The sequence below is a fragment of the Lactuca serriola genome, chromosome 8 (assembly GCF_051521515.1).
Source record: "Lactuca serriola cultivar US96UC23 chromosome 8, Lser_US96UC23_V15, whole genome shotgun sequence".
Taxonomy (NCBI): Eukaryota; Viridiplantae; Streptophyta; class Magnoliopsida; order Asterales; family Asteraceae; genus Lactuca; species Lactuca serriola.
In genome coordinates this window covers 16,714,471-16,740,159 of record NC_136415.1, presented here as the reverse complement: position 1 = coordinate 16,740,159, position 25,689 = coordinate 16,714,471, and the positions used below count along the sequence as shown (strand labels likewise).

At 36.4% G+C, this 25,689-nt stretch overlaps 3 protein-coding genes across 3 annotated transcripts; all 3 read right to left on the bottom strand.

Annotated features, from left to right (window-relative positions):
• Positions 1-9,934: 9,934 nt before the first annotated feature.
• On the bottom strand, positions 9,935-10,863 carry LOC145070992 (PRA1 family protein B3-like). Its single transcript, XM_079017941.1, has one exon. It carries the CDS (start codon positions 10,734-10,736, stop codon positions 10,101-10,103), a length of 636 nt encoding a protein of 211 aa, XP_078874067.1. The 5' UTR covers positions 10,737-10,863; the 3' UTR covers positions 9,935-10,100.
• A 592-nt stretch (positions 10,864-11,455) lies between these two features.
• LOC145070267 (copper transport protein ATX1-like) lies at positions 11,456-12,474 on the bottom strand. Its single transcript, XM_079017201.1, has 3 exons — positions 12,003-12,474; positions 11,853-11,928; positions 11,456-11,768 (listed from the first exon to the last, which is right to left on the bottom strand). The coding sequence occupies exons 1-3, from the start codon at positions 12,009-12,011 to the stop codon at positions 11,626-11,628; spliced, it is 228 nt and encodes a 75-aa protein (XP_078873327.1). The 5' UTR covers positions 12,012-12,474; the 3' UTR covers positions 11,456-11,625.
• Positions 12,475-12,631: 157 nt separating this feature from the next.
• LOC145070265 (uncharacterized) lies at positions 12,632-14,156 on the bottom strand. Its single transcript, XM_079017200.1, has 4 exons — positions 13,595-14,156; positions 13,217-13,286; positions 13,000-13,091; positions 12,632-12,929 (listed from the first exon to the last, which is right to left on the bottom strand). Exons 1-3 carry the CDS (start codon positions 14,132-14,134, stop codon positions 13,033-13,035), a joined length of 669 nt encoding a protein of 222 aa, XP_078873326.1. The 5' UTR covers positions 14,135-14,156; the 3' UTR covers positions 12,632-12,929; positions 13,000-13,032.
• Positions 14,157-25,689: the final 11,533 nt, after the last annotated feature.

Below are 25,689 nucleotides of genomic sequence, written 5' to 3'. Positions count from 1 at the left end.
GGGGATCGTACCTAATGATGTGAAGAATTTTTGAACTTGTTAACTTCATTCCGGAGTTGAAACACGGCTGAGGTTGAACATGTTGATGCATATGTGTATTGTTCTCAGATCATCTGGATGCAACTTCAATTGTTGAATTATAGTTTGAGTTTTTCTTCTCGATACTTCTGAGTTTTTCTTAAAATGATTCGTTTTGAAGACAATTTTTAAATTTGCGCATTTATTTTATTTTATTTCTTCCCCATGCACAAAATAAAGGGGGAAATCAAAATACAAAAAATTATAAAATCAAAAATACAAAAATATGTTTTCTTTCCTATGTATTTTTGGGAAGTGATATGAAGTTTAGTGTTAAAGGGCAATCTGAAATGTGTGTAATGCACTGAAGCTAAATTGTTTAGACTCTGTGTTCAATGTGCTGGTAGGTACGAAGGATTCAAAATTAAAAGGACTAGACACTATTGATAGATGAAAGGACTTGACAATGTTAACTTATGTGGACTTAGATAGTTATATTTGGACTCACTATATGACGCTTGGATAGATTGAGCAGTGAGATAAACATGGGAGCTTGCGAGATACACTAAAGTTACTGATCATCTACAAATGTGGCTCAACATTTCTTCGACGTACGGACTTATGTCCTTAATTCTGGTGTTGATTGGGTAACTAGGGGGGTTCTGATAAAGTAGGTCAGTGTGAAATTGTTTTTCTTTCTTATCCTCTCTGTCAATCATATGTTGCCCCCTTTGTGTCATCGTGGAATTCAAGACTTAGGTACTCTCCTCCTCGATCGGATCGAAGCATCTTGATTTTCCTGCCCAATTGATTCTCCACTTCATTCTTGAACTCTTTGAACTTTTCAAAAGTTTCTGACTTTTGCTTGATTAAGTAGATATACCCATATCTACTATAGTCATCGGTAAAAGTCACATAGAAGCGGTTCCCATCCTTCGTGGTTGATCTAAACGGTCCACATACATCGATATGTATTAGGTCCAATAGACCCTCACCCCTTTCACACGTACTTGTGAAGGGTGACTTAGTCATCTTTCCAAGTAAACAAGACTCGCATGTGTCATCTTCCCTAAGGTCAAATGACTCCAACACTCCATCCTTTTGGAGTTGGGCTATGCGTTTCTTGTTAACATGTCCAAGGCGACAATGCCACAAGGATGCCTTATCCATACTATTGGAAGAATCTATGTTCAAAACATCATTTCCTAAGTTATCAAAAATCATAACAGTTTCATAAATTCCATTACACGGTATTGCTTCAAAATAAAAGACACCATTTAGATAAGCTAAAATAGAACCATTCTCATTATTAAAAGAAAATATAAAACCTTGTCTAAACAAACCATGAAATGAAATGATGTTTCTAGCCATTTCTGGCGAATAGCAACAATTGTTCAAATCTAAACTTAAACCATTCCTAAGTACTAAAGAATACACTCCAATCTTGTTCACAGGCGACGATCTTCTGTTCCCCATGATTAGATTTATTCTTCCAGCCTCCACATCCCTATTTCTTCTTAGTCCCTGCACATTAGAGCAAATGTGGTAACCACAACCGGTATCAAGAACCAAAGAAATAGCATGAGATGAATCGTTAGATTTAATTGTGTATATACCTGCGAAAGACGGCTTGATCTTTCCTTCCTTGATGGCTTGCAGGTACTCTAGGCAGCTTCTCTTCCAATGTCCTATCTTGTGGCAGTGGTGGCACTCTGCCTCCTTTGGGTTAGGGCAGGGCTTAGCGGGATCAACTTTGGTCCCACTAGAAGAGGCACCATCTCGGGCTTTAACCTTACGATAGTTCTTAGACGAAGCCTTCCTCTTCTTTCCCTTTCCTTGTCCAATAGCCAAGACAGGAGCAGCGGGTGGATTGGGAGTTGGTGCAGCAGACTTGTCCTTGAAGTTGCTCTCAGCGACCCTCAAGAGACCTTGGAGTTTGCTTAGAGTGACCTCTTCTTTGTTCATGTGGTAGGTCATCCTAAATTGATTATAGCTCGGAGGCAAAGAGTGAAGCACCATGTCGATCGCCAAGTCTTCCCCAAAGTCAACATTCAACTTGCGAAGACGGTCGACATACCTTTGCATCTTTTGCAGGTGCACGGTAAGAGACTCTCCATGACCCATCTTAGCAGAAATCATGTTAGTGAAAATCTCATAACGCTCTTGTCTCGCGTTTTGGTGGTATCTCTCCAATAAGTCTTGATGCATCTCGTACGGGTACATGTCCTCATAGGACTTTTGGAATTCGGAGTTCGTAGTGGCTATCATGATGCAATGTACCTTCGTTGCATCGCGCTCATGAGTTTCAAAAGCGGTCATTTCAGCCGGAGTAGCGATTTCAGGGTTAATCTTCTCGAGCTTCTCATCGAGGACATACTCCTTATCCTCATAGCAAGCAATGGTGCGAATGCATCTTATCCATTTGCTAAAGTTCGTCCCATTGAAAGTGACCTTTTGACCAAGGCTCATCAATGTGAAAGAACTAGCAGCAGCGTTGTTTGCGTTCGACATCTACAAATAGAAAGGACAAAGATAGATTAGAATATGAATCCCTAATTATCACCCAATAAGAAAAATTAGGGCTAGGATCCAACAACAATATTTACATATTAGAAAAGGGATGTCGTAATCCAACATGCAAATAATATGAAGGTAAGTGAATGACGATTCACTAATTCTCCACCATAAAACATAACTTTAAGTCCTAAATGTATTGAGAATTCCTAGGTTTGGATGAGATTCATTGAAACTTTTCAATGGCATGTTTAAATCTCGATATGCCCCTCTTGTTTGTGACTGGGATACCGAGGATCACAAAGTGGGTGTGAATTACCATGCAAATTCACATGGTGCCTTCATTGTAACGATCACCTATTCGATGTGCCGGTAAACCACACACGCTTCATCGAACTATGATAAACAATGAATCACCCTTTGCCACCTTTGCTTAGAACCAATTAGTGTGCCGGTAAACCACACACGCTCCACTAACTTCTTAGCAAGGGTGCAAAGTGTAATTTCATGGGATTGCATCAATTCACTTTTCCTAAAGTAACTAAGATTGGGAAATTTTAAAACATGTGGTTACTTTATATTTCTTATTATACTTTTAATGAGAGGATGAGGTTGCCCTATCCTACCCGTTCGGCTAACGACCCTCCACCGATCAAGCAAGCGGTGGGTGTGAGTGTACACCCATTAAGCGCCATTTTATAAGCCGCAACCTTATACCCACCTTATAGATCGGCTTCGTGAATGAGGCCTACTAACGGTAAGACTAGCTTTTTAGTTTTACATATATATATATATATATATATATATATATATATATATATATATATATATATATATATATATCTTGTAATATTATATTAGTATAGGGTTGTATTTTAAACTTTTTAAAAATATAGAGTTTGAAATTCAAATTGTCTAAATTAAAACTTTTAATCACAAAACATAAATTTCAAAACTTGAGGACAAGTTTTAAAACATGGAGGATCAAATAACAAATAATTTTAATTAACAATTAATTCCATAATTATCCATATTTAATTTATTCAAGATTTCTTGCAAGATAATTACCAATTTAATCAAAATAATTAATTAATTATCATATAAGGAAATTAAATATTTTATTAGTTGATAAATATCTTTAATTAGATCAAGATTATAGTCATATATATCAAAAAATCGGATTAGGGTTGATCCAATATGATTAAGGCAAGTTTCCATAAGATAATTATCAAAAAATCCCGAATCTGGCCTTCCCTGACGCTTGGACTCGCCGAGTGCACCAAGGGACTCGCCGAGTCAAGCCAACTTGCCGAGTCCATGACTCAGAAACATAAAAATCGAATTTTTCAAGCAAGATTCAAACAAACAAGCAACAATTTAATAGAAACCAAATTAGGCTCTGATACCACTGATGGGTTTTAGCCATAAGAACTTTCCTATGTGCGCATGCAAAACCCTAATGCTTGGATCTAGGCTTTCTAATTAAACATGCTTTGAATCCAAGACTTCTAATCACTAATTAGGTATAATAACAATACAAAATCAGATCTAGAAGTTTACCTTTGAATCTCTTATTTGATCTTGTTGTCTTGGAGCTCTAGAGTCACAATTGTCACTCCTCTAATAGCTTACAAACACCAACTAGCAAGGAGGATGATTTGAGAGAGAGGAGAGGGAAGATTCGGCCAGGGTTTTCTTTCTCTAGAAGAGGTGTCGAATCCCCTTGCTCTAGGGGTCTATTTATACTTGTAGACTCCTTAGGGTTTCACCTTTAAACCCCGGTTGGATAATCTTTCCTTAAAGCAATCCATATCCTTACCATAGATAAGCCTTGGATGATTTGAGGCTATCCCTAGCCCTCGAATCCGTCCATCCTCTATCCAATAAGGATTTACAGTCTAAAGTGTAACTATCAACCAATTGACAGTTTATACCCTCTTATTTAATTAATCTCTTTAAGTCACCAAATTAATTCTAATTAATTCAATGACTTATATTAATCAAATAACAATATTATTATTCCTTATATTATTCTCATAATATATTAATAATATTTATTCTCTCATAATAAATCATCCTATAAAGTTGCTATGGTGAAGGCAACCCAAAAGGACCATGTACAATGGAGTCAAATACTTGCCTAATATAGTTGCAGCCTTAGACACTATTCCAACAGATTCATGATACCTTCCATGTTTCCCAGCTGAGGAAGTGTATAGCCGATGAGAGAGTTGTGGTTCCCTTGGAGGAAATTCAGGTCGATGATCACCTGAATTATATGGAGAAGCCTGTAGCCATTTTGGATCGGAAAGCGATAACCTTGAGGAACAAGGTTGTGAACTTGGTCAAAGTTCAATGGCAACACCGTAGAGGTTCGGAGTGGACGTGGGAACCTGAGTCCGAGATGCATGAGCAATACCTTGAGTTGTTTCCGGAGGATGAATTCGAGGACGAAGTATCATTTTAGTGGGGGAGAATTGTAACATCCCGAAATAAGGTACATTTTATCATTTCTTGAATCTTTATAAAAAGTGTCACATTTGATCCGTCATAGAGGCTTGTAAAAGTGGTTGTACATGGGGCATACATATGAGTAGGTGCAACGTACTCATACAACATGCATGAACACGGAAGGCTAGCCAGTACGTTGGGCGTACATGTGGTACGTTGGGTGTACTAGCTCAAATGTAAAACCCTAATTTTTAAGGGTTGCCCCTATTTAAAGAACACCATGGCTTCATTTATTACCACCCTTATCGGCCTCCAACCCTCCCATAAACCCTAATCCCGTATGAGTGGTTATGTGTGTGTGTGTGTTATTGCAAGTTTTGAGTGTTCTTGACTCTTGTAGTAGAAGAAGGAGCTTAGAGAAGAAGAAGAATGTGCTAGCAGGCTTGAAGATCCAAAAACTTCCCACCTTTGTGCATCTTTTTCAGGTATACTGTTTATACATTGGCAAGTGTTCTTCTAGATCTCTTTGGTTTAAGATTTATGAGTTAAAGTCCCCAAGTTTGGACCTTTATGAGTTTTGGATTGTCCAAAGGGTTTAAGTTGTCCTTTCATGCATATTAGGACATTTAGATTCATCAAAATGCTTGCTTGATCTTTCCCTTTGGCACATACATGAGTAAAGTAGGTTGAAATGGATGAAGTGATGCTTTGAGCCTTTCCTTGCCATGCAATGGCTTAAAGCCCACAACTTTATGAATTAAAAGGTTATAAATTAGTCAGATATGTGGTTGGGTTGGTTGTCTTAAAGGAGTAAGACACCAACTTAGTGGAATTAGCGGCTAATGGAGTACGTCGGGCGTACTCCTGGCTACGCGCAACTTAATAAGTATATTATTCTATTGTAAATTTAAAAATATATATTAAATATTAAATACATTTGAAATAATTACTATGATTAAAATAGGGAAAATGACTTAACAAGGTAACGAAATTTCAAAAATATACAAAAAAGACCATTGTAATTTTTTTTGTACACAAAATACCATTTTACCGGCTATTGTAGGTTACCCGGTTTCCAAATGTTCAAAAAATATCATTGTTGTTTTTTTGGTACAAAAAATACCATTAATGTTACTATTTTACACAGAATACCAACGAAATACAAATGTGTTCAACTAAAACATTGTGGTAACCAGGTACTTCAGGTAAATGGGAAAATAACTTAAAATGTAACGAAGTTTCCAAAATGTTTAAAAAATGTCACACTTTTTGTTAATTGTGTTGTTGTCGGATTATGTAGAACACAATCACCGGAGATCATATGAACCGTTATATCAGTTCACAACAATTGTGCAAATCTCTTTCATTCTTTCACTCGATTGTTCTTATGGTAACAAAAGAAGTAAGTGGGTAATAACATTAGTTAAACATTCTTTCTTCCCAATCACATTATATGCCTCAAACTTAAAACATATATACGTTATATAGATGCACATATTATACATCATTGTTAGCCGTTCATTAGTGTTGCGACACAAGAGAGACACAAAGGAGAAATGAGTGTGATATTATGTCATAAGAATTCCTAAATATTGATTTAGATACAAACTGATCGAGTGATGGAATGAAATATAATACACAACTGGTGACGGTGACTAATCTCTGATGACTGTGTTCTATATAATCCGAAAACAACGAAGTTAACAAAAGGTGCTCTGAAAAAATAACAATGGTTTTTTTTTTGAACATTTTGGAAATTTCAATGATATTTTTTATACTAAAAAAATAATGATATTTTTTGAACATTTTTTAAACTTTGTTACCTTTTTATGACATTTTTCCTTTACCTGCGGTAACAGGTTACCCACAAGGTTTTATTTGAACACATGTGTACTTCATTGGTATTTTGTGTATAAAAAATATACTTTAATGATATTTTGAGTACTAAAAATAAAACAATGGTATTTTTTATATATTTTTAAAACTTCATTACCTTTTTAAGTCATTTTCCCATTAAAATATAACAATATAATTAAATTACATCAAAATATATAAATTTAATATCAAAATAAATTAGATATATAAACTTATCGTTGAAGGTGAAATATGTCAAACGAAATTTTAACAAAGTGTTTGATGTAAATAAATAATATTACATCATATTTGAAGTACTATTATGCATAACACAATTTTTTATTTTTTATTTTTGTGAGATAATGAAATTGAGTTAGAGATGATTAATACAATTTTTTTTATACAAGAACGTAGTTATATTTAATAATAGAATTGGGTTGTAGATGTCATTGCGTCAAATTTTGCAAAACATGGTTATTCTGTGATTTGAATTATTGACTGAATATATGTGTTCCAACGATAAATTTAAAGTTTAAGTTTTAGTTGAACGGACGAAGTGTGTATTTGTACTTTGTAGGAGTAAAACGGTGTATACTTGTGAAAATGTTCAAAAAAAAAAAAAAAAAAAAAAAAAAAGGAATCGACATACTGAAAATGTAAGATAGAATTTAACCATTTTTGTGACTGAGTCTATTCAATGACTTTCACCTGCCATGTCTTACACTTCATTGCTTATCTTTGACCATTTACAAGTTTTCCTGTCCCATACGTCAATCACAAAATCACAGAATGGTACCCTCTTTTACTCTCAAACTTTTGTGGAAATAGTTAACACATTTTCATCCCTAAATCTATTCAAATTACCCTTTTAGGCAGGTGATTGGCTTCCATGATCATTAAAGGACTCCCATTCAGTTATTTGTAAGTTATGTTAGATGTTTTATAGGAAAATATATAGATATATTAAAATTCTGCTTAATAAAAACTAAACGAAAATGCCAAACTTAGAAATTTAATTGAAACTCTGTTGCATTAAAAACCTGTAACCAACTTTGACATAACCACCACCAGCCTCTTATTGGCCCCCATCCATGTTTCCGACCAAGCTCGGTAGTAGTGTTGGTGCCAACTTGAGTGCTTAAAAGCCTCCTTTCAAATTTCAATGATTGAGGTTACAAACGTGACTAATACTTTTAATACCACTAATTTCATTTTATTTGTAATACACCGGTGCATTGGATGAACCCAAAACGTGACTAATATAAATTAAACAGAGTTCTACAGCCGTTAAAAAAAAAAGTATTTCAACATTTTCCTAACCGTTTTTAGTTTGAAAATAAAAACACGTTTTATGGAATCTAAGCGATAATAATATGATATGGTTAAATTAAAAAGTATTGTAAATATAATTAATAGTGATAATTTATTTTACATGTGTCGTTGTCATATCTGTAATTTAGTGGTCCAACTTCATTTTGAAATATAAAACAAATGTTTTTCAAATCGTCCGTGTCATTCATTTAACTCTGTAATTTTATCAAAAGTATGTTGGACCACTAAATCAAAGATATGCCAACAATAACAAATGTGAAAAATTATTACCACTAAAACTCGTATATTTTAATTTGTTGATAGCGTTATTAGTGTAGTTTGCCTTATTTAAAGTTATACTCATAATTATTATTATTATTTTTTTTTTTTTCAAATCAACACCGGTTAAAAATGTAATTGAAATATCAAATATTTATAGACCTCCGTATCCATAACAGAAATAATCGAGATAACTCATTTATTTGTAATTGTATACTTCCCAATTTGCCTCTAAAGTATAATCGTTATAAGAGAAATGACATCTTAATAAATTTATTTAATTATTTAACTTTTAAAAAGAAAAGGATCAATTTCCAAAAGTTGGAATCCAGATGCAACAAGCGTATATTATGGAGGACAAAAAAAAAAGGTAGCCCGGACTAACTGGGCCAGACCCGATCCATTAAAACCATGCAAAGCATGATCAAGTGCAACCCAATCCGGTAAAAAAAACCCGATTAAAGCTTGGTCATAGTGCAAAATACTATAATTAATATGGCCCTTAAATGCCCATGGGCCGGAAGACGCCAGCCTAAGGCAAAAAACTTAAGACTGAGAAGCTGAAGGCCCTGTATTTTGAAACGTAAACATTTACCATCTCTACCCTAATAAATGAAAATGACTTTGCCACATGTCCTCTTATCATTCATTTGGACACATGGCATTTTCTAGAAATTTTAAAATTTTCTATTTTCCACTTGTCATTTTATTGTATTTTTGATTTTATTAAATTAAAATCCACATTTAATATATAAGGTAATATATATGTAAGGTATTTATTAGAAAATGGTTTATATATGTAAGATATCTAATGCATTAAAGTCTCATTAATTTTAATAATTCAAAAAATTTCTTATTTTTCTTATAAATTTAAAGTTTTCAAATTGTTAAAATTTTATATTTAATTTTTTTTTTAAATAAACCCATGTAATACATGGGTCTCACACCTAGTACAGTATTATTTGCAGCTTACTACACTTCTGTTTATGTGCATTTTTATCTATTTATTGACATATGAACATAAATAAATAAATAAACAAATCTATAGGTTTATGTTTCCGTTTTTTATTACACAAATCTATAGGTTTATGTGTCCTATCAGCTTCGGAAACCACAATTAGCACATGGTTTCATTGTCATTTTAGGCGGATTTAAGACTCCCCAATCTTTAAAATTCAAGTTTATGAGTAGCAAAAATGATTGATTAAAGAAGAGAACCTAAAAATATACAACAAACGCCATAATCATCCTTCCTACGATCAAAATCTTTAAAAGTTAAATCACATGATACTTATTAATGTTTTAAAACTACCCAAAAAAAAAAAAATTGAACTTTCACGTTCTACCTCAAATTTTTAACAACACCAATAAGACAGAAAAAGAGTCGAATTGATTGAGTAACAAGAATTGCAAGAGAACACAAGTTTTTTCAGCAACAATCAAAATGAAAATAGGTTCCATTCAAGCAATATATGAAAATATAGAAATTGAAGATTGCAAGTTGAAATTGAATTTAATCTTGAAGATCAATCATTCAATGTGGGTAAAAAGACCCTAAAAGAATTCTGAAAATTAATCTAATCAGAGGCACTCAATAGCCTGTCTAACCAGTGAATAGAACAATTAAACTCAAAATTAGGTATTCTTAAAACCTGAGCAACAAAACTCTATTATCAAACGCGTGCGACGGCGGGAGCAGCGGCAACGGCAGCAGATGAAGCAGCTCCGCCGAGGAAAGAAAGGAATCCGGCATTAGGCGGTTCTTGATCATCCAGGAAGAGGTCTTCTGGCACCTTAAATGCTCCATGGACGCATAAAATCGCTAATCCGATCAGAAGGGCTGAGATCATGAGCGACCCTACGTTCGTTAAGAAGACAACAATAATCGAGAAAAGGACCAAGAGCACCAGGGTTTCACGGTCGGAGAAGGTGCGGCCGAAGAGGACGAGTGGGTTATCCGAGGGGCGGAAAAGGTAGAGGAATATCCAGGCGGCGAGGAGGCAGAGGAGGACGAGGAGAGAAAAGGGATGGGTGAGGAGAGAAAGGGCGATTACAAAAGCGAGAAGGGCAGTATAGTTCACACGGAAGTAAGAGAAGTTTTTGCGGATGCGTGAGGTGGCTTCCGAGAAGGATTCCGGACGAGAAAGTGTGGAGCGATCGATGAGTTCGTACCATGGGCGGCGTTGGGAGAAGGATTGACGGAGGGAGGAGGACAAGCGGGAGAAGAAAGAGCGGAGAGCGGAGGTTGAGACTGCGTTTGGTTGGGTAGTGGTGGTGGAGATTGAGATAGATGATGGCGGTGCTGCCATCGTGTCACGGCTGTCGTTTGGCGCAGAGGAGGAGGAGGGTAGGGGTTTCACCTCCGATAGAGAATGTCGTTAAGACCTAATAAGAACTGTTGCGGTTTTTTCAGTTACTACTGTACCCCTGATCTTTTATTTACTGTCAAGACTTAACCTTCGACTTATATTTTTGGAATAATCACAAAACAATATGGTCCCCATTTGATAGGTGTGATAAAATGAACATTAACTTTGTAATAGATATTGTTCCAAATTGTGAAATCATTTTTCTAAATGATTCCTATCATATTAACTTTCAAAGTGAAAACAAATAAAAATCATATATTTCATAATATAAGTTTCAAAAATTATCATTAAATTTTATTGCTCTATCTCCATCACATTAAACTTTTACCAATTTATTTATTTTTAAATGCATGATTGGGAAATGAGTTTTGAACTCTAATAACATTTTTGAAACTCATGATACTTTTTTTAAACACGATTTTGCGACGTTAACAATATTATCTGCCATTTTAACAGACAATAATGTGGTCTGTGTCAGCCTTCTTTATATGTTGGAGGTCGTATTATTTACATGGTCATCAATCTATAATGGAGGGTTTGATCGACCATTGTAGCCTTTGATGATTGGAACACTTGTCATATTATTTAGCATTAACTTCATTTTAATTTCAGCATCTGACCCTTTATCATAACAAATTTTGTTATGTGACAACATGGTATGATCCTCTAGATTTTTATCATTGTGAAAACATGGTATGATCGATCGTTGCATGTATAATATAATAGATTAAACAGAAGTAGATAATACGAGATTATATATGAAGTTTGAAAATCAATCAAAAACCTTAAACGATGAGCTTAATAGAACAGTATGCTTGAGAAGATGGATCTAGTGGCTTGTGGTTGAAGCATGTTCCCAGTTAGTAGCCTGTTTCCCGATCTTGTGTAGAGCTTTGATGACTTGTTGGCTTGTCACGTTTCCTGTAACAGTCACCTTGTTCAGTCCTGTATCAACATCATATGTCTCGATATCTGTTCAATCAGAACATTAATCTCTATGAATCGATCTCACACAGAAGCAACAATGATGATAATTGATTATGTTAATTGTTTTACCTTCGATCTTCTTGATGGCTTTTAAGATCATCTTGATGCAATCTTCACAGTGTAAACCTACCTTCAATTGTACTAGCTGATTCATGAAACATTAGCAACAGCCATCATACATTTATGATGTAATCATGTAAATGAGAAATGATTACTCACGTTTCCCATTGGATTTGGTTGAAGGGTCTTCTGGATTTAGAAATCTGAAGATTTGAGGTTGGAATTGGATTCGGTGGGAATTAAAGAAGCAACTTTGGTAAAGGTACCTCGTGATGTGTGTTAAAGGTGTTAGACGGACACAAATTACAGAATTCGTGGGTTTTCCTTAATGATTAAAAAGAACAATCATTCTCAAATACTTAATCCCATAGGATAAAGTCATTTTACTAGATACAATCCATTCGATTCTATAAAATTCAAACCTACCATGCATTTAATTCTCATTCAATACCACACCCATACACTTTCTTGTCCATTCAACATCTTTCTAGCCTAATGATATCACATGTTGTCTTCCTTACTTCCTTACTAGTAGTTCAAGTCTCCGGACATATGTGAAATTATAAGTAGTTTAAGAGTAGATTAATCAGTTTTGTTGTTCGAAAAAAAAAAAAAAAAAATCAACTTCCATTATTTTCATTTTCAGTTGGAACTTTTAGATTCAATACTCATTTTAATATAAATCGCTTTGAAAAGTGGAAAGATTTTTCAAATTATTCTAGGAATATAAATCTTGTTCTACACCATTTATCAAATCCAAAAAATAACCTTATGTAACACAAATGCAAGAACCAAATCGAAATTGCTGTTACAAACAAGGTAATTCTCACCTTAGTAATATCCGTTAATCTATCACAAAGTAGACCATTAAGAGAAAAAGGAATGAAATATGAACAAGTACTTTTGACCATGCTATTAAGTATCACCTCACTTGCAAAATCTGCAATTTTCTCAAATTACTAAGCCCAAAATACTACATTCTGGAACCATTTTCTTACTCATACATTGAACCCTATAGGAAAAGGGGAAAAGGAATAGAAAAGGAATGACAAGACTTGTTGACCGGCGTGTTGACCCCATAATTCACTGCAGAAGACATCATCAACATTACAAAAACAAATCAATAACAATAGAATTGGACAATAATGCAACTCACTTTGTTATGATCAATTTGATGAACATAACACATTTATTGTTGTTTTCCTTCATCTTTCTCCTCCTCGGTATCCGAGTCACTAGCATTGTAACCTATCAAAAACATTAACATAAAGGGTATTGACATTTGATAACATCAGTCAGAAAAGTACATTCGATGCCTTTAGATAAATAAGAAATAGAAAAAAATAAAAATAAAAAGTATAAGCAGTAAGCACCTGGGTGTTTATCACCAACTTTCCATACAGAGCTTCGACTCCTGGAAGCCCTACTAATCCAAGCTTGTCCCTGACATACAAATCATCAAAACTAATTTATTTTCCAGAGATTAATAAAGATTCATGGAAATGTATACAAGTTACAGTGGCATTCAAAATATAATGTATCTAACACTGAGATTTTTTTTTTAATAAAATGCAGTCTTGATCAATCGGATTCATAAAGATTTTAGAAATAAAGAGATGATAGTTAGGTTACTCTCTTTAATGGTGTTGTGTAGATTAGATTCTAGTTTGGGGAAAAAAGGGCTTGGCAAAATGAATTCCAATTATGAGAAAAGTGAAGGAAAGAATTAAGTGAGGAAAATGGTCGAACACCTTCTGTGCATTTTTAACCACACCGTAACCACTGCAATACATCTGACCCACCAACACCTGCATGCCGGTGTCACCGGCTTTTGCTTCCTTAAGGGTGTCCTGGAACCACCGTCTTGAGCACTCCAACACTACCTCCCCCAGCGGAATCCGGCGGTTCATCGACGAATTCTCCTCCATTATCTTTATTCTCTGTTGTTGTCTCTCCGATTGAACAATCCGAATCCCCTTCGGTTTGGCGGGTTCCGGAGGAGGCACAACCCGGGTCTTGTTAGAAACAAGTTTAGGGCCTCGTTTGGATTGTTGTTGGATCCTATCGGATGTTATAATCCTGGCGAAATCTTGAAACCTTGATGAAGATGGAATCGGTTTTCCCATAAACGAAAAATAAGAAATTGACTTCAAAGAATTTGTTTTCCAATTTTCCAGAGTAGATTTTGCAAATGAGTTTCGTGAACCCTTTCCGACAAACTTCTCCCTTTCCCTTATTCGTTTTGTTATCTGAGATCCATGGCTGGGTAAACATTTGGAAGACCATTTCATTTCCACAATATCTATTTTGTCGTTATCTCTGCGACTAAACAATAAATTACGTTTTGTATTATATCGTGGGTTAATGCTACAAAACCTATTATTTTGTACCGTTTTAATTTAATTTTTTTATACGTAAATTATATTTTGAAAAACGTTTTATTTTGGGTCTTGACCGGTCACTAACAGGTTAGATGATTTGTTGGTTTGATTGATATATTTTTTTTTCTTAATTTGCATTTAGTCGAATATTTACGGCTCAATTTGTGTTTTGCAACAACATTTTCTTGTTTCCAATTTGCCACTACTTATTTGGATTTTTAATTCATTTTTAGTCATTAGCCACTTACCTATTGATATGTTCAAACATAATTGCTTAAAATGGAAAAGAAAGATGTGTTATTCGTGACTTCTTCTTCTTCAAGGGCACGGTGTGTGTTTGTCAGCGAGTCAAATAACTTTTTTTGTTATGATATAAAAATCTACTAGTTGTGAGACTCGTGTAATATATGAGTTGATTAAAACAAAATTTTAAATACAAAATATTAAACGGAAATTTATTTGAATTTAAAATTTGAGATAAGTGAAAATTATGAGAAAGTAAAAAAAAAAAAAAACATGCGAAATTAAATAAATTAAAATTATATGTTTAGTTGTCAGACATTTGTAATAAAACGAGTTAATTCTAACAAAATGTTAAATACAAAGGTTTAAATTTTAAATTTATTTGAAATTTAAATTTAAATTTAAAAATAGAAATTTAAAATCAATATAGTCATTATCGTACGTTTAATTTATGGAAACTAAATTAATGATATATTAGAAAATAAAAAATAAAGTAATAACAAGTGAAAAATAAATATCTAAAAATTACGACAAGTTAACCTACGATCAATTAAATAAGATAACAACATATGACACAATGAATCTTTATTTATTAATATAGATTAAGTTGTGTCATGAATAATAATCAAAATTTCGAATCAACATGTTACATATTGTTATAATAAATATATTTGGTTAATGTCACTGTAACATAACCAATTATCAATTTTTTTTAATAAATCGCCATTTATGTTTTTTTTTTTTGGTACTCTACGTGCATAACCTATATATATATATATATATATATATATATATATATATATATATATATATATATATATAGAGAGAGAGAGAGAGAGAGAGAGAGCTTACATATTGTTATAATAAATATATTTGGTTAATGTCACTGTAACATAACCAATAATCAATTTTTTTTAATAAATCGCTCTTTATGTTTTTTTTGTTTTTTTTGGTACTCTACGTACATAACCTATATATATATATATATATATATATATATATATATATATATATATATATATATATATATATATATATATATATATGAAGTTTAGGAATAGTAAATTAGGCATTTGTTGGCAGAAATGGTCCCTGCACTTTGCTCCTCATTCTTTATCTATTTTGACATTTTTGGTCCTTGCAATCAATATTTTTACACTTTTTAGGAACATTTTAATATTTAAAGTTTGGCCACAAAACCTCATTTTTTACCTATTTTGACATCTTTTGTCCTTGCAATCAATATTTTTACACTTTTTAGGAACATTTTAATATTTAAAGTTTGGCCACAAAACTTTAATGATTTGACAACTTTGATCCATTTTCTAAAAATTTGTTAATTCCTACCTCTTTAATTCTTTAACCGTTTTGAAACTTCTGATCCTTGCAGTCAAAACTTTTACATTTTTTCATAAAACAATATTTTTACACTTTTTAGGAACCTCTTAATATTTAAAGTTTGGCCACAAAACATTAACGGTTTGACAACTTTGATCCCTTTTCTAAGAATTTGTTAATTCCTACCCTTTTAATTTTTTAACCATTTTGAAACATCTGATCATTGCAATCAAAACTTTTACATTTTATCATAAAAACATGAAAAAAACGGTCTGGGGCAAACTCCGGGCTTTTCATCCTTGCACTTTCTACGTCTGTCATATTTATCGATTTGGAAACAATATTGAAAGCTTCTGGCCCCCGCTTAGCGGGGGTAACCTTTCTAGTTGGTACTAAAATAACATCATTATTTAAAGTATGAAGGGATTGTCGATTCTCTCATCTTATTTGGCATATTAATCATCAAAGTTGGTACATATGGCGTTAAGATGTATGTGAAATTATTTTTAAAATTATAATTTGAAAACAAATCAAAAATCAAAATTAAACCAAGATATATTTATCTTCCTTTTTGCTTTCCAGATGTTTAGGTAGGTAGAAAAAGAATAGAACATACATGGTATTCAAACATCTGCAAATCGAATAACAAAATCAAATTCAAAGATCTACAGGCACAAGAAGAAATTCAAAAATCATTTGATGTCTTATAAGAACTTTGCCATACATGGTATTCAAAGATCTTTAATTTTGAACCTACAAAAAATCATTTTCAAACCCTACATATTTGCAGGTGACTCTTCGATCAATAACCCTTCATGACTTGCAACTCTATCTACAAAGATGAAGATAAATCAACATAAATATGACCGAGAACAAATATGATTTTCAATCATCTAGTTCGATTTTGAATCGGGGGAAAGTGTATTACAGAAATGACGGCTCCATTTCTAACCGATTCGTTTCTGACACACATATTTTTCGAGAACACAAATCTTCATAAAACACAAAGATTTTAGAGAATAGAAACACAAAAATTCGAAGTTTAGATTTTCAATTTCATTTTCATGGGTTCCTTTCAAGAACACAAAGTTTTGTTTTCTCCAAAATCCCCAATTTATTGTGTAACATCCCAAAAATACAGTCTGAAAATTTCGTTTAATTTAATAATAAAAACCATAGTCAATAAACCTCATATAAAAATCATAAGCAATGTATCTCAAAATATTAAAACAATTGTCAAGTATATCAAAGTATAAACATCCCAGGCTGAACAAATGGTGTGTGCACTGTAATCTTCCCGAGCTCTTATTTTGAAAACTGAGTACCTGAAACCAAAACTAAAAATTGTAAGCACAAAGCTTAGTGAACTCCCCCAAACTACCACATACCATACAATAACATATAAAAACATATTAGGCCTTGCCCACTGCATCAGACCGAAGTCCGGAACTAACCATGGCCTTGCCCTCTGCATTGGACCGTAGTCCGGAAACTGCATCGGACCGAAGTCCGGAAACTAACTAGGGCCTTGCCCTCTGCATTGGACCGAAGTCCAGAAACTGCATCGGACCGAAGTCCGGAACTAACTGCATCTGACCAAAGTCCGGAACTGACTGGGACCCCGTCCCCAGCATCGAACCGAAGTCTGGAGACTGACTGAACATAGCATAGCATAAACATATCAACTAGCATGAATTCATATACTGCATACTGCATCGGACCAAAGTCCGAAACACATAACACAAAACATGCTTAAATCTCAAAGACATCAAGCACTCTAACTATTGTATCGGACCGAGGTCCGGAACTACTGCTAACTAAACGGGCCGACATTGTAGCCGTAGAACCGTTCGTACTGGAAGGAAACTCACCTCACACTGCTGAAGTCCCACAGACTCAATCCCACACTGCTAAAGTCCCGCAGACTCGACCCTAACTGCTAGATGACAGATTCCCGATCTGTCAACATCAAAATAACACCCAATTAATAATTGGGTTCCACTACATAACTATAATTACATACTTTGGATAATTAATAAATTACCCCATGCTTGGCTTACCCAATCCCAAGGTCCAATCCAAGCCCAAAGTCAACTAAGGATCAAAGCCCAACATATGGCCCAATTTTCTAAATTGGGCCCAAACATCTACATGGGCTTCCCTTAAGTCCCAATTGTCCAGTCTAGTCCAACATGTCCCATTCTAAGGGCCCAATATCAGACAACTCTCTAGGCTCAAACTATGGCTCATCTATGGCCCAATTTTCCAAGTTGGGCCCAATCCTTCATTAGGGCCTTACACTAAAGCCCAACTAAATATTCTAGTCCGTAATCATTCTTGGATGGCCTATTATTAGCCCAATTACCAATTACCCAATTGAAAAGCCCAACTCAAGGCCCATTTGACATTAGGGTTTCACATAAAATGACAATTAGGGTTAAGTGTTTCTCACTTAACCCATTAAGGGCTTAATCCACTAATGAATTAATCCATTAAGTCCATTATTGCTTAGATTAATTTCTGCCAATGATTATTATTTAATATTTCATTTATTAAATAATTCTCGTGTGTGTCCTGATAAATTCTCAAATATTAGGATTTTCTCAATTAGCCCATTAAGGACTTGATCCATTAATTCTTTTACTCTACTAGATAAATGGCATGGAATAATTTGGGCTTAATTCACAATCCAATCCTAATGGCCCATAAGTGGGCCCAATAAGTCTAAGTCCCAATACTCATAATTAGGGTTTTCAACCCAAACATGGCCCAATAGGCCCAAAACCAATCTCTAAGCCCATTAGGTTTGCAAGCGGGGCACCACCTACTACCACCTCGGGTAGTGGCGGCCACCACCTTACGATGGTGGTTATTATTATTTTTATTATTAACCAAAGCTAATTACAAGTACAATGTTTAATCCAAACATAAACACACACACTAACACACACAGCCACACCATGGTTGCCCGCGGCGGTGCTTGGCGGCAGCAGCCACCACCTCACGGTGGTGGTGGCGGATCTCTGATTTTCTTACCATACGTTGTGCAAACAACTTCACAAACACACCCAATCAAAAGATTTTCTCTCTATCTCCAGCTAAACTATCTGTCACACGTCACAAACATAATCACGGCCCACCTGGTGGCGTGCAAAGACGAAGGCATCAAGGTTTTTGGCGATGACAGCCACGCCGGTCGGGAGATACAGCGGCGGCGTGAGATGTCGATGGTTGTAATGGCTGGAGCAGGGACCTGAGTGGTCGAATCGAGCCAAACAACAGTGGTGGTCGTGACCGAGAAGAAACCACCGCGAAACGAGGTAGCGCTGACAACAATTAAACAATAGAATAGAAGCGGCAGGACAGTAGCGCTACAGCAGAGTGGTGGCAGAAGCTTCGCTCGTCTAACTCCTCACTGCCCCGCACAAGCCATTCACAACTCCAAAATCCGGTATCGGTGGTCCTTTTTGGACACAGCGTCGCCGGCAGGGAATAGCGACCTGGTTGGATCGGGAAGATAATGAGGAGAAGGAAGATGGAAGATGGCAACTAGGGAGTCACAAGGTGGTGGCGGCTACATCACTCATGGCGGCTGGAACATTTTAGGTTTAGGGTTTGACATGGTAAGGGTGGCGGGTTATATCCCCGACCACTTTAAATCTTTCGCATGATTCCAACTCTGGTCCCTCCAGCTCCAATTTAATTCGAAATAGATCAATAATTTACCTTTCTAACCCCTGCCATCTAAAATCTTTACAACTCAACTCTATATGTTACCATTTAGTCCCTAAGCCTCCAAAATCTGTTCAATTTAAGTCTCAATAGATTACCAAGTAGTCCCTATCCTCATAATTGTTTATAGAACCAATCCAAAACTTACACATTTAGCCCCCGACTTCTAATATTGTAACATTTAACTCCTCGAGACCAACTATTATTATATAATTATTGATTTTAGGGCTAGTATCCATTCATCAACTTTATCTATTTATTTATTTAATAACCGAGGTGTTACAACTCTCCCCCCACTTAAATTGAATTTCGTCCTCGAAATCATTCCTTGCCCTTCCTTGCACATCCAACCACTCTAGTAACATGGTCACCATCATGGGCACACCCTATCCCTCCCAGGGAGACCGTGACCAATCTTCTCAAAACCCTAAATTCAGCAGGTGAACGAATTCTTGCCACAAGATCACATCAATTTCATCTGAATTCTGCTGCCTTAAGATGGTCAGAATTCCTGACTGGCCACTCTTACTGAATCACTATTGTCGTGTCCATCCTACTTGTCTCTCAGCTGCCTACTCATCTCCTGATAGCTCAAGGCTCCCGCTAGAGAAACAAAATCATAAATCCATTTATCCCTGTGATTCACTTATACTTGGCCAAAACTCATATAATCTTGATGCAAGTAGCTTAGCATGCCCCATGCTATCCATGACTCTAACCATACATGAAATCCTAAAATACCATTTCCACTGGAGACCCAAAACTGTTTGAAACATTGATCTGCTTGAAAACATTGAACTGCCTGAAACCCTGAATTGCCTGAAACACTAAAGTGCCTGAACAATGAACCGACTGAAACACTGAACTACCTGAACACTGAACTAACTGAAACAACAAAAACTACCTGAAACACTGAACTGACTGAAACACTGTACTACCTGAACTCTGAACTGCCTAAAGCAGTATGTTGCCACATGGCTGCTCTCCAAGATCTAACGAGATCTCCCTGGTCTCAGTTCGTTCACCAATTATCTGAAATACCGAGTTCCATCCCGACTGCGGAGCCAAAGGACTCCCTACTTAGTCGCCTCACACAACTTCTAAACGAAATCCTTCTCTGAAACTAACTGCTACTAGTTATCTTGTCACTGTGGCCCTAACGACCTTCTGACCTAACTAATCGATTCCATACATCGAATCCTGAGGTTACCCAACCACGGCTAAAAGCGATTGCTACATGACCAATTGTAGCCTTATATAACAAGCAACCTTAAACAATCCATTGCTTTCTCGATCTCAAAACTGCAGTGGCGTTCCTACAGTCTTATCACTGGCTCAACTAGATCTTGTCTCCTTTTCGAGACAACGTCTGGTACGAAAAGTGTTGGTGACATCTACGAACCATCTGCTGCTAACAACAGGGTCCCTAACCCCCATGACAAACTGAAGTCTCACAAACTCTGAATTCATGAAACATCAACGTACGGGCCTTTATCAAGACTGCTATCTCAGTGCATAATGCACTCGACTTCTCATCACAAATCTCTATAATGTCCTCCATAATCACACGGAGGATCACAGGAGTCTGGTCAATGATAATGTGCATAATTCTCAGATGGAATGAACTCCCTCATCTGATCATCAATCTGCCCGGCTCCAGAGTCCGAGCCTGATCCCTCGTCGACACCAGAACTACCATCTGGTCTACCACGTAGCATCACTATATCGGTAATACACCATCACTAACATCACAATACTTATCAAAACTCGAGGGATCTCACACACTACAATTTCCCTGGTCTTATCTCATCCTTCCTTGATTCGAGTACAGATCCTCTGCTTTCAGTAGTACGGGCCCATACTACCTTCCACATCTATCCGTACTTTCCTCAAGTACTGCCTCGACTCCACCAAGTCACTTATACTGCTACCGATCTCTGCTACTCTCATCCTAGGCTTGCCCTAGGGAAATCTCTTACTCTACCCAATCCAGTCCTCAACTGTTGAAGGCCTCCTTGTAATGCCAATTAGCCATTACCTGAATACCATCACATGTGGCAAGGCTCAGATAATCCTTCGAGTAAAAGACTCGTCCCTACAACGGTTAGACTCAAATAAGAGTTGCGCAATAGGGCCAAATCTAGCTCCCATCACTTCGAGTCCCACAAAGCACAAAGCAAGCAGCATTCAGACACAGGAGACTACTCAAGCAATTATATCCTCATAACAAGAAACTGTACTAGCATACAATGCTAAGCTCATACTATCAGGCATAACCTACACAGACTATCCTACTGATGTCTACTCAATACTAGCATGCAATTCTCATAAAAGTGAAACACATGTAGCAGGCACATAAGGCATCCTCCTAGATCCTTAGTCCAATTCTAGCATGTTGTTCTACTGAAATTGTAACTGATAAACATAACATGGACTTGTATGGGTAATTTGGGAGTACTTACTTGAGCTCGGCTGATTGCATGCACCACACCCTTTTTCTCTTTTCAAAATTCTTTTCGCTTTTTCTAAATCTCTTTTCTTTATACTTTTTCTGAAATTGTTTTCTTTCTCAAAATTCTTTTGTAACCATGGTTTTTCTCTTGAAAACTTTATACCACTTTCTTAGTTTGAGTTCATACACACCCGAAAATGTGCCCAAATCCCTCAAACCAAGGCTCTGATACCAACTTGTAACATCCCAAAAATACAGTCTGAAAATTTCGTTTAATTTAATAATAAAAACCATAGTCAATAAACCTAATATAAAAATCATAAGCAATGTATCTCAAAATACTAAAACAACTGTCAAGTATATCAGAGTATAAACATCCCAGGTTGAACAAATGGTGTGTGCACTGCAATCTTCCCGAGCTCTAATTTTGAAAACTGAGTAACTGAAAAATGTAAGCACGAAGCTTAGTGGGCTCCCCCAAACTACCAAATACCATACAATAACATATAAACACATATTGGGCCTTGCCCACTGCATCGGACCGAAGTCCGGAACTAACCATGGCCTTGCCCTCTGCATCGGACCGGAGTCTGGAAATTGCATCGGACCGAAGTCCGGAAACTAACTAGGGCCTTGCCCTCTACATCGGACTGAAGTCCGGAAACTGCATCGAACCGAAGTCCGGAACTAACTACATCAGACCGAACTCCGGAACGGACTGGGACCTCGTCCCCAGCATCGAACCGAAGTCTGGAGACTGACAATGCATAGCATAGCATAAACATATCAACTAGCATGAATACATATACAGCATACTGCATCGGACCAGAGTCCGGAACACATAACACAAAACATGCTTGAATCACAAAGACATCAAGCACTCTAACTACTGCATCGGACCGAGGTCCGGAACTACTACTAACTAAACGGGCCGCCATTGTGGCCATAGACCCGTTCCTACTGGAAGGAAACTCACCTCACACTGCTGAAGTCCCACAGACTCAATCCCACACTGCTAAAGTCCCGCAGACTCGACCCCAACTGCTAGATGACAGATTCCCGATCTGTCAACATCAAAATAACACCCAATTAATAATTGGGTTCCACTACATAACTATAATTACATACTTTGGATAATTAATACATTACCCCAAGCTTGGCTTACCCAAGCCCAAGGTCCAATCCATAGGCCCAAAGTTAACTAGGGATCAAAGCCCAACATATGGCCCAATTTTCTAAATTGGGCCCAAACCTCTACATGGGCTTCCCTTAAGGCCCAATTGTCTAGTCCAATCCAACATGTCTCATTCTAAGGGCCCAATATCATACAACTCTCTCGGCCCAAACTATGGCTCATCTATGGCCCAATTTTCCAAATTGGGCCCAATCCTTCATTAGGGCCTTACCCTAAAGCCCAACTAAATATTCTAGTCCATAATCATTCTTGGATGGCCTATTATTAGCCCAATTACCAATTACCCAATTGAAAAGCCCAACTCAAGGCCCATTTGACATTAGGGTTTCACATAAAATGACAATTAGGGTTAAGTGTTTCTCACTTAACCCATTAAGGGCTTAACCCACTAAGGACTTAATCCACTAATGACTTAATCCATTAAGTCCACTATTGCTTAGATTAATTTCTGCCAATGGTATTATTTAATATTTCATTTATTAAATAATTCTCGTGTGTGTCCTGATAAATTCTCAAATATTAGGATTTTCTCAATTAGCCCATTAAGGACTTGATCCATTAATTCCTTTACTCTACTAGATAAATGGCATGGAATAATTTGGGCTTAATTCACAATCCAATCCCAATGGCCCACAAGTGGGCCCAATAAGTCTAAGGCCCAATACTCATAATTAGGGTTTTCAACCCAAACATGGCCCAATAGGCCCAAAACCAATCTCTAAGCCCATTAGGGTTTGCAAGTGGGGCACCACCTACTACCACCTCAGGTAGTGGTGGTCAATGGCAGCTTGCGGCGGCGGCCACCACCTTACGGTGGTGGTTATTATTATTTTTATTATTAACCAAAGCTAATTACAAGTACAATGTTTAATCCAAACATAAACACACACACTAACACACACTAACTAACACACACACAGCCACACCATGGTGGCCGGCGGCGGTGCTTGGCGGCAGCAGCCACCACCTCACGGTGGTGGTGGCAGATCTCTGATTTTCTGACCATACGTTGTGCAAACAACTTCACAAACACACCCAATCAGAAGATTTTCTCTCTATCTCCAGCTAAACTATCCGTCACACGTCACAAACACAATCACGGCCCACCTGGTGGCGTGCAAAGACGAAGGCATCAAGGTTTTTGGCAATGACAGCCACGACGGTCGGGAGATACGGCGGCGACGTGAGATGTCGATGGTTGTAGTGGCTGGAGCAGCGACCTGAGTAGTCGAATCGAGCCAAACAACGGTGGTGGTCGTGACTGAGAAGAAACCACCGCGAAACGAGGCAGCGCCGACAACAATGAAACAGTAGAATAGAAGTGGCAGGACAGTATCGCTACATCAGAGTGTTGTCAGCAGCTTCACTCGTCTAACTCCTCACAGCCCCGCACAAGCCATTCACAGCTCCAAAATCCGGTATCGGTGGTCCTTTTTGCACACAGCGTCGCCGGCATGGAATAGCAACCTGGTTGGATCGAGAAGAGAATGAGGAGAAGGAAGATGGCAACTAGGGAGTCACAAGGTGGTGGCGGCTACATTACTCATGGCGGCTGGAACATTTTAGGTTTTAGGTTTGACATGGTGAGGGTGGCGGTTATATCCCCGACCACTTTAAATCTTTCGCATGATTCCAACTCTGGTCCCTCCAGCTCCAATTTAATTCAAAATAGATCAATATTTTACCTTTCTAACCCCTGCCATCTAAAATCTTTACAACTCAACTCTATATGTTACCATTTTGTCCCTAAGCCTCCAAAATCTGTTCAATTTAAGTCCCAATAGATTACCAAGTAGTCCTTGTCCTCATAATTATTTACAGAACCAATCCAAAACTTACACATTTAGCCCCCGACTTCTAATATTGTAACATTTAACTCCTCGAGACCAACTCTTATTATGTAATTATTGATTTTAGGGCTACTATCCATTCTTCAACTTTATCTATTTATTTATTTAATAACCGAGGTGTTACATATTGTCTTCTTTTGAAAAAAATTCCATTGTTGGTACCAAGAGAGTTACGCTTGCCTTTGTTTCACCTGCGATGCTAGTGGTATGGTTTGAGAATGGAATCCGGTGATGTAATTGGTGATGGTCGGTGCTTTAATATTTCTCACGAGTTCAACATCAAGACTGAATGCAAATCTTTTGGTGTTTTGTAGGTGGGTGTTCCTTAGAGATGGTAGTATGCTTATTGAAATCGATGATGTACTACGGTTGTTCAAATTAACAGTGGAACTCGAGCATTCCTCATCCTAACAAAATCAAGCAATATAAAAAGTTAAACTAAAGATTTCTGATTTGAAACTTAGGATTGCATATTTTTGTATATGTAACATCCCTAATTTTCAGAACAAAAAAAAGACTTTCTTTATGCTTTAAAATTCATAATATCTTTATTTACAAAAAAATCTCAGTATATTTAAAACATTTTAAGTACACATGATTATCTCACAAATAATAGAACTCTAAAGATGTCATAATCGATACACAACATATGTTA

Bases quoted from the DNA above. Each gene is read 5' to 3' on its own strand.
- LOC145070265 (XM_079017200.1), bottom strand. From the start codon at position 14,134: ATGAAATGGTCTTCCAAATGTTTACCCAGCCATGGATCTCAGATAACA. The intron at 13,287-13,594 runs GTGTTCGACCAT...TTTGTATGTCAG, and splicing joins TGGTTAAAAATGCACAGAAG to GGACAAGCTTGGATTAGTAG. The intron at 13,092-13,216 runs GTGCTTACTGCT...TGTTTTTGATAG, and splicing joins AGTTGGTGATAAACACCCAG to GTTACAATGCTAGTGACTCG.
- LOC145070267 (XM_079017201.1), bottom strand. The intron at 11,769-11,852 runs GTAAAACAATTA...CTGATTGAACAG, and splicing joins AGCCATCAAGAAGATCGAAG to ATATCGAGACATATGATGTT.
- LOC145070992 (XM_079017941.1), bottom strand. From the start codon at position 10,736: ATGGCAGCACCGCCATCATCTATCTCAATCTCCACCACCACTACCCAA.